The sequence below is a fragment of the Sus scrofa genome, chromosome 4 (genome assembly GCF_054392235.1).
Source record: "Sus scrofa isolate SSC_HxYL_T2T_F1_AM1 chromosome 4, Sscrofa_HxYL_maternal_Yorkshire_Landrace_v2.0, whole genome shotgun sequence".
NCBI classification, from domain to species: domain Eukaryota; kingdom Metazoa; phylum Chordata; class Mammalia; order Artiodactyla; family Suidae; genus Sus; species Sus scrofa.
In genome coordinates this window covers 115,592,736-115,601,992 of record NC_139386.1, presented here as the reverse complement: position 1 = coordinate 115,601,992, position 9,257 = coordinate 115,592,736, and the positions used below count along the sequence as shown (strand labels likewise).

At 45.9% G+C, this 9,257-nt stretch overlaps 1 protein-coding gene across 1 annotated transcript in view; it reads left to right on the top strand.

Moving 5' to 3' along the window:
• Positions 1-617: 617 nt before the first annotated feature.
• LOC106510200 (glutathione S-transferase Mu 1) overlaps positions 618-9,257 on the top strand; it is a 37,353-nt gene continuing 28,713 nt past the window's right edge. The window contains exons 1-7 of the mRNA XM_021090061.2: positions 618-737; positions 1,006-1,081; positions 1,501-1,565; positions 1,863-1,944; positions 2,042-2,142; positions 2,895-2,990; positions 3,077-3,187. Coding sequence (XP_020945720.2) covers positions 702-737; positions 1,006-1,081; positions 1,501-1,565; positions 1,863-1,944; positions 2,042-2,142; positions 2,895-2,990; positions 3,077-3,187 — 567 coding nt within the window. The 5' untranslated portion in view covers positions 618-701. The remainder of the gene's footprint in view (positions 738-1,005; positions 1,082-1,500; positions 1,566-1,862; positions 1,945-2,041; positions 2,143-2,894; positions 2,991-3,076; positions 3,188-9,257) is intronic.

Here is a 9,257-nt window from a genome sequence, read left to right as displayed (position 1 = left end):
TCTCTATCCTGGATATCCTTAGCTTACACAGACGATATTTATGGCTAAAGAAATTAACAAGCTGGGGAGTTCCCTCGTGGTGCAGTGGAAAAAATCCGACTAGGAACCATGAGGTTGTGGGTTTGATCCCTGGCCTCGCTCAGTGGGTTAAGGATCCGGCTTTGCCGTGAGCTGTGGTGTGGATCGCAGATGCGGCTCGGATTCCACGTTGCTGTGGCTCTGGCGTAGGCGGTGGCTTGAGGGGCACCACTCTTGGTTTTCACTTGGCAGTCAGAGCCTCCCAGAGCCCGTGGGAACTCTGCGGCCCAGGGTTAAAACGGAGCTTGGCCAGCGAGTGGAGGGGAGGTGGGGAGCCTTGGTGGTGTCAGGATTCAAGCCGGTTTTCCGGGGTCACTGCCAGTGTCCCGGACTTCAGAGGTCCATCAGGGGTGGGAAGCAGGCGAGCTTGAGCCAGGTGGCTGGTTTCCTCCAGGTGCCCGAACTTGCCCCTGAAGTTGCAGCTGCTGGGAGGGGCGGGTGCTCCTGGGAGGCTTCCCTGGGGCAGCGCGAGGAGGGAGGCCCTGGGGGCGGGGCCGACGAGGGGCGGGGCCGAGGAGGGGGCGGGAGTTTCCTGTCTCCTTTCACCAGCGAGCGGGTCAGGGGAGAAATTTCCAGGGCAGCTTCCCTGCAGCCTCTCCCTTCGGAGCTCAGACAGCAGCAACATGACGATGATCTTCGGTTACTGGGACATCCGCGGGGTGAGGGAGGAACCACTGGGGCGGATGGGGAGGAAGCTGGCAGGTGGGAAATGCGCGGCTGGGGAAATGCTGCGCAGCTGGGAGCCTGTTCTACCAGGAGCTTCTGTGGGTCCTGCTGCAGGGGAGCCCCTTCCCTCAGCCTGAGCTGCTTAGGGGTAGCTGTGGGTGGGTGGGGAGGGCGGCTGGGGTGTCGGGGAGGTGACCTGGAACCGAGAAAGTTTTGCAGTGGGAGCTCGCCTCTGACCTCTGGCACGACAATCTCTCCCAGCTGGCCCACGCCATCCGCCTGCTCCTGGAGTACACAGACTCCAGCTACGAGGAGAAGAAGTACACGATGGGGGACGGTAATGGCATCCTGTTCTGTTCAGGTCCTGCTGATTCGGGCCAGGCATGCCATGTCCTGACCCCTGTGGCCCGCCTCTGTCAGGCTCCACCAGCTGCCACAGGGGTCTGCCCTTTCCCAAACCCTTTGGGGGTGCAGCTGGCCACCAAGGCAGGACGTGAGAGTCCATGGCTGGGTGCCTGTACCAGCCCTGGGCATGGGTTCCCCTAAGAGGTTGCCCAGGTGCTTAGTAAGCCTTACTCGTGTAGCTTCCAAATCCTCCTAAGCGCATTTTCCCCCAGAGCTGCCATGGGAGTCATAGTGGTTCAGATTCCAGATCCACCTGTTCCAGGAGGTCTTGCCTCTGACCCCGTGGCGGGTCCCCATGAAGGAGGGCTGGTGTGTGGGGAGGGTTGTTTCACTGCATCTCCTTTCCCACAGCTCCCGACTATGACAGAAGCCAGTGGCTGAGTGACAAATTCAAGCTGGGCCTGGACTTCCCCAATGTAGGTGCAGGGGCTGGGTTGCCGTGGGGGAGAGTGGACGGTGTCTCTCTCCAGCTCCTTTGCCAGCTTAGCGGTCTCAGGGTCTGGTGCCTTGTGCTCACGGTCTCAGCTCCTGGTGCTCTTCGCCGTCTTTCCATGATGCTCTGGTCCCAGCTCCTCCCTTCGTGTTTCGGTAGATAGTGGAGTGGCTCCCATGGGCCAGGCTGTGTGAGTGCCAGGTGTCACCTGTGCCCTTGCTGAAGGGAGGGTGCAGGGGAGGCAGTTGGTCCGAGCAACCTGTGCCTGTTGTTCTTCCAGCTGCCCTACTTAATTGACGGGGCTCACAAGCTGACCCAGAGCAACGCCATCCTGCGCTACATTGCTCGCAAGCACAACATGTGTGAGTGCGTCTGGGGGGTGTCAGGGGACCAGGTGGCATTGCCCTGGCCTTGGCCGGGGTCGGCTGCTGAGGGTGTGTCTCTGGGGTGTGGCCGCAGGTGGGGAGACAGAGGAGGAGAAGATTCGAGTGGACATTTTGGAGAACCAAGCTATGGATGTCCGTTTGCAGATGGCCAGGATCTGCTACAGCCCTGACTTTGTGAGTCCCCTCCCACTGGGCTGGGCTGGACAGGGTCCCATGTGCACTGGTTCTTTTGCCATTTGAACTCTTGGGAGCTACTTACCCACCCAGCCAGTCCATGTGGTCCCCAGAGTGACCCCGAGAACCCGCCGTGTGTGAAACAGAAACTCTCAGTTCCCACCAGTCTTATCATCGTCCCCAGTCCTCATTTCCTAGACAGAGTGTTTACTGCGTCAGGCCAGTGCCTCCTCCTGGGCATCTCGGGCATCAGCACATTTGCCCAGTAGGCAGCACAAGGTCTGACTTGGTTCCTCTCCCTCCTTCCTTTCTGCCTCTCAGATTCTCCGCAACTGAGCAGAAACTGCTCAGGCAACCACGCCATTTCTACCCCCTCTTTGCAGTGCTTCGTAGAGGCCCTTCCTTCCCGAGTCATTTGAGTGTTGATGTGCCTGAGGGCTGAGGCCTGAGCACTGCCAGGTCTCACAGCACTGCTGGTCTGACCTGTGGCAGGTGTTTGGAGCTGAGTGGTGACAGGTTCAGGGACAGGGTGGCTTTGCCCTTTGCCTTCCGTTCCCCTCTCACAGGTGGAGGTGGGACCCAGTAGGACTCTAATGACCACAGTGGGTTAAAGCATAGCCTGGGCACCGAAACAGGTGCCGTTGGGGGACGTGGCTGCTCGCTGGCAGCTGGGATCCGGCCCAGCCCTGGGAGGCCTGCTGTGTGCCAGGGAGTCTGTGTGTGAGGGTGGTGACAGCTGTTTTGTGCCTCAGGAGAAACTGAAGCCTGGGTACTTGAAGGAGATCCCTGAAATCCTGAAGTGCTTCTCTGAATTTCTGGGGAAGAGGCCTTGGTTTGCAGGGGACAAGGTAAGGGGACGGCTTTGGGGACCAGGGGTTGTCGTTTTTTTGCAGGTTTGGTGTTTGGTGCCCATGCAAGCTTTGCCTTTCTGCAGCTCACCTATGTGGATTTCCTGGCTTACGATGTCCTTGACCGGAACCGCATATTTGAACCCAAGTGCCTGGATGAATTCCCAAACCTGAAAGACTTCATCACTCGCTTTGAGGTAATTCCAGTGATTCTACTATTTATTTTTTCTTTTTTCTTTTCTCCCTGATTCCCCCCCCCCCCCCTTGGAGCTAAAATGAAGAATAGCTACCATATTTTTGAGGAATCGGTTTATTGCAGAATCTTTGTTAGGCATCTTACATATCAAGTTTAATCTTTGCATTACATTTCCAGAGGGTTGAATTACCCTCCATTTTGCAGATAAGGAATTTAGCTAAAAGGATACATACTTTCTGAAGGCCACAGAGCCCGTACAGGCTGCGGGGGCCTCCCAGGCACAGCGGATGGCATCTGTGGGCAGCAGTTGGTGGCTCTCCCATTCCTGTGCTGAAAGGACTAGCTCAGACCCTCCTTTTGTCATCTAGTTCACCGCTCTGGACAGTGTGGATGAAGCAGAACCTGCAGGAGTTCGTATGCATCTGCATTAGTAGAGTTGAGACACAGTAGGATTGATCTTATGTATCAAAGATACAGACAGCATTTTCTCCTGATCTTCATTAGGCTTTGCAGCTCTCACATCCCCAGGGCTGCAAATCTGTGATTCCCAGGACTAATTAGTACTGATTTTACTACTATGTAGGCAGGTGCCCATGTGGAGGGATTTTTGTCCTGACACCTCTTATTGTGTCACCTCTCACCTTCCCTCCCCATCTCCCTTTCCTGCTTCCTTCCAATTAGCCAAGATTCATCTCAGAGATGGGACAGGACATTTCTTTTTAGTCACATTCACTGATCTGACCGTGTCCTTTGTAAGAGGCACTGTGTCAGGCACAGGGGGATGCAGACGTCACACAGCTCTGGTGCCCTCCCTCCAGGGCTCAGAGCAGCTGGAGAAACACAGGAACCCTGAGCTGTGTGGTGCACATGCTGCCACCTTGGTGCTGGGGGAGCCCATCCTGCCCTCACCTCCCAGGTCATCATCCGTCACCCTCAGTCAACAATGGCCGAGCAGCAAAGTCGGCTTTGGGACACATTTGGGAATCTGAGCTCTAGTCTACAGATTGTTCAGCCTACAGTCTGATTCCCATTCCCATCCTGAAATTTGCTGTCTCATTGGCTTTGGTTCTATTCCAGGCTGATCAACCTTGATAATGTTATAAGAGTTGGGAAGACTGTGCTGCAGGAAGGATGGGGCCAAGTTGTGAGCTGCGCCGTGTGGCCTGGGCTGTGGATACAGGCAGCCCCGGGATCTTTGCATCCTGGGAGCTTACCCGACACTCCCTATCTTGGGAAGACGGTGTACAGACACCCCTGCGTGTCATATTGCCTGGTTGGCTGCAGCAGGACTGGGCATGAGGGTGGAGCCCAGAGAGGCTGGGCTGCAGTCCCAGGCCAGGCAGCTGGATTCTGTCCTTTAAGCAGATTTCTGTCTGGCCTGTCCTGGCTGCTCCCCACCCTCTGTCATCTTTCACCCAGGGTTTGCCGAGTCATTGGATGAGATCTAGTCTGTTCTGTTAGCTGCTCGGGAACTTTCTGAGCCCCTTTGTTGTCATGGGGTCCTTCTGTGGGCAAACTGGGAAGCCAGAAGCCTCCCTCTGAAAAAGAGAATGCTTTTGCAGAATAAGGAAAAGTTTTTCTGTGGGGAGATGTTTACTGGGAAATGCAATAAATTTCAGTTTTATTTGGGGCGTTTACAGAGGACTGTACCCCACGATATGGCCTCTCAGTGGCTCTGAGGAACTGCTCTGAAGAGGTGGGGTGGGAGACAGTAGGTATATGAATTTTTAGCAGGAAAATGCACATAGTTGTGAGTGAGAAATGTTGCTTTCCATGTCAGTAACAACGGACGTTGCAGTCGTCAAACCATCGCATTTACAGCCACTCCCAAAGGTGGGACTTGTTGGAACTCCTGATGGAAGTAGGATACCTGCCCCCAAGTCATCAGCCACTGCAGCCAGCCCCAGTGGCGCATGCTGAGGAAACTCAGGATGGGAAAACACAGGATCCTGGCCCCAGAGAGCTGAGGTACATATCAAAGGAATGGTTTCAGTGAGCCCAGACGTTGCATCTTCTCACACAGAGAAAAACACTAAAGCCATTTATTTGCGATGTCTAGTTTTCTTTAATTAATGGTGATATTTTAATATTCTGACTACCTGGTTTTTGTTACAAAACCTCTGTACATCCTGGCTTTTCCCTTCCCTCTCTGGCTCCGTCCCTTAGCGCTATCAGAGAGGCCGCCTCCTGAACTTGAAGTCTTCAGAAAGTCCACTGAATACAATGTAATGCTCAACTTTTATGTCGTGCAATTTTTTCAGTTGACAGAGTCAAGCATGCACATTGGCAAAAGATTACTAATCATCAGAAAACAAACATCTCACATTAATGTTTTTAGTGCTTTTCTATGTGTAGGAAGATGCCTGAATCTGGGGTCACTGCTTTCCTATATGTGCATCCTAACTCTCTAGAGCCCCTGTATCCAACACACAAACTGTTTCATCCCGAAGCCCCCTCAGGGAGCGCTCAGTGGGTGACGGCCATGGGTTGCAGCTTAACCCTTTTAATAACCAGAGAATGAGAGAGACTCTTTATTCTTTAGTCCTGCCTTTTTGTCATAAATTGGATCGAGGGATGGCGATTTGGGCGGCATTTCTTGACCAATGTATCCCATGGCACTAGGAAGGCTCGTTCCTAGGTCAGGCGAGGATTCCATTAATAGGTCCTTCCTGTGCTATATCTGGATTAGGCCCTGTTAATAACTCAAACAATCTCTGGATCATCTGTCTTACTAACTCATCTGTTATGATCCAGGAAGTGTTTTCCCTTGGTGCTTCCTCCCGTATCAAGGGTTGTACTATTACAGTTAATTTTATATAGAGCTCTGTGTGTGATCAGTTGCCTCCAGGGGTTTGGCCATCATTAATTTTCTCCGAGACTTGGCTTTACAGAGGGTAATGCAAGAAACCACGGTCTTAGAAAATAGGATGTAAGTAATATAGCTAGTATCGTTTTTAAGGTCATAGCACAGCAGTGAGGGAACACAAAAAGCATACGTAGTTTGAAAACAACAAAGAGAGAACAAATTAAAACGATGATGAGTCTAACTGATTGCAATCTGGATTGCAATAAGCCAGCAAGTTCAGAGGAGAGCCAGCTGGAGAAGCCAAATTCTCCAAATTCTCTGGAGGGATGGGGAAGAGAGGAAAAGCAATGTTTCATCTTCATTTGCAAAGGTGTGCTTTTCACCTTGCTGCTCGTTATGGTAGGCATTAGAGGAATGGTTTCCCCATATCTGGAAAACAAAGATTAAAAGCAGTAATATTTCAAATGGTCATAAAATTATAAATCACATTCATCAGCCATTCAGTCCCATGTAATTAATTCTTATTGACCTTGACTTTTTTATTACTAGTTTTATGAAGCCACCAGGTTTCCCATTAGCTCTGTAATTTCCCACCCAGTTCTGTGGAATCATCTAAAAGTTATCAGAAATCTATATTTATCAAAAAGTCGTTTTAATGAAACTTCAAGGTCTACATTTAAAAAAATTATCAGAGTAAGACAACTGCTCATAAATGCCAAAAGACTTGACATGGTGAAAATTCTGAATTTAACAAAATTGTCATTGAAATTCAGCTATTTTTTTGACATACAGTATTTTAAGGTAATAGCTAGAATTATGGCTGACATCATACCAAGGCATTACAAATTTTAGTGATTTTGTATAATAATTACCCATATAGTGTAACCTAAGAGAGTTTATTATAAATCATTTGACAATATTTCTCATGTTATTTAACATAAAAAAAGCATAATTAGTATCTCTCTTTGAAATGTTTCGGGGGCCCTCTAAAGCATTCCAAACTTAGAGATCAAAAGAAGGTCATTTAGAATCTGACTTGGGGAAGTTTGTCAAAGATATCAAAAGTTTTTAAAGCACTTGGACAAACTAGGATTGCAGGTTCCAGTGGATTAATACTTATTCACTTAAAGAGACAGTAAAAGATTTTAAAGTCAAAGTGTAAAATTATAATAGATCACTTAGAAGGTAAAGAAAATTTTTAGCATCTATTACCAAAAGCAGATCAATATTTCAAGAAAACTTTGTCCTCTTGACAGAAAAATCAAATTCTAGTTTTGTATGACCTGAGATTTAATATTGAAATTTATTTACTTAATTAAATTCATTCTAATCCTAACCAGTCTGGACTACACACAAAATTACTTTCTAAAGTTTCCTTTTTTCTCACAAACCTTTTACAACTTTCGATGCTCATATTAGTTTGTCTCTTATTTTCTTTCCCATTTAGAAATAATGAGCTTCAGGACAAAATCATTTTCTTTTTACTTAAGAAAATACACTTACATTCTTTTAAGAAAAATTCAAGTATAATTGACTTACAGTGTTTCAGGTATACAGCAAAGTGATTCATATATATATATATATATATATATATATATATATATAAATACACACATGTGTATTTTGTATATATATATTAATTTACAGATTCTTTTCCATTATATGTTATTAGAAGATATTGAATATATTTCCATGTGCTTTAGAGTAGGTCATTGTTGTTTATATATTTTGTATATAGTATTGTGTATGTTTTTTTTTGATATTGTACTATATGAGCTATTTGTATATATATATTTTTATTGAAGTATAGTTATTTTACAATGTTGTGTTGGTTTCTGGTGTACAGAAAAGTGATTCAGATATAAATATATACACACACACATCTTTTCACATTCTTTTCCATTATAATTTATTATAAGACATTGAATATAGTTCCCTGTACTAGACAGTAGGGCCTTGTTGCTTGTTTGTCTTCTATATGGTAGTTTTTATCTGCTAATTCCAAGCTATTAATTTATTACTCTCCTTCACCTTTCCACTTTGGTAATCATAAGTTTGTTTTCTATATCTGAGTCTGTTTCTGTCATGTAATAACAGAACTTATATAAATAATTTCACTGTTAGTATATTTTATATTTGTTTAATTGAAATAGAGTTTTTTGAAAATGTTGTATTAGTTTCAGGTGTATAGCAAATTGATTCAGATATATACCCATATAAGATATATATATTCTTATTCAGATTCTTCTCCCATATAGGTTATTACAAAATATTGAGTGTATTTCCTTGTGCTATACAGGAGGTCTTGTTTGTCTATTTTATATGTAGTAGTGTGTATATGTTACTTCCAAATTCCTAATTTATCTCCCCACCCACCCTGACCTTAAACCTTCGGTAACCACTAAGTTTGTTTTCTGTGTCTCTGGTTCTGTTTCTGTTTTGTGAATAAGTTCATTTGTAGCATTTTTTTAGATTCCACCTGTAAGTGATATCATATGATATTTGTCTTTATCTGTATGACTTACTTCACTTAGTATAATAATCTCTAAGTCCATCTGTGTTGCTGCAAATGGCATTATTTCATTCTTTATGGCTGAATAATACCCCATTGTATCATATATCACATCATTATCCATTCATCTGTCAGTGGACATTTAGGTTACTTCCACGTCTTGGCTATGTCTTGGCTAACATTGGGGTGTACATATCTTTTCACATTATAGTTTTCTCTGGATATATGCCCAGGATTGGAATTGCAGGATCACATGTTATCTCTAGTTTTAGTTTTTTAAGGAACTTCCATAATGTTCTCCATAGTGGTTGTACCAATTTACATTCCCACCAACATTGTGGGAGAATTCCCTTTTCTCTACACCCTGAGCATTTATTATTTATACATTTTTTTTGATAGTAGTCATTTGTACTCGTGTGAGGTGCTACCTCATTGTAGTTTGGATTTGCACTTCTCTAATAATTAGTGATGTTGAGCATCTTTTCATGTGCTTTTTGATCATCTGTATGTCTTCTTTGGAGAAATGTCTATTTAGGTCTTTGCCCATTTTTTGATTGGGTTGTTTTTTTGATATTGAGCTGTATGAGCTCTTTGTATGTTTTGGAGATTAATTCCTTGTTGGTTGCTTTGTTCGCAAATAATTTCTCCCATCCCATGGTTTGTCTTTTCTTCTTCTTTTTTTTTTTTTTTTTTTTTTTTTGGTGGGGGGTGCACCTGCAGCATGTGGAATTTCCCAGGCCAGGGGTCTAATTG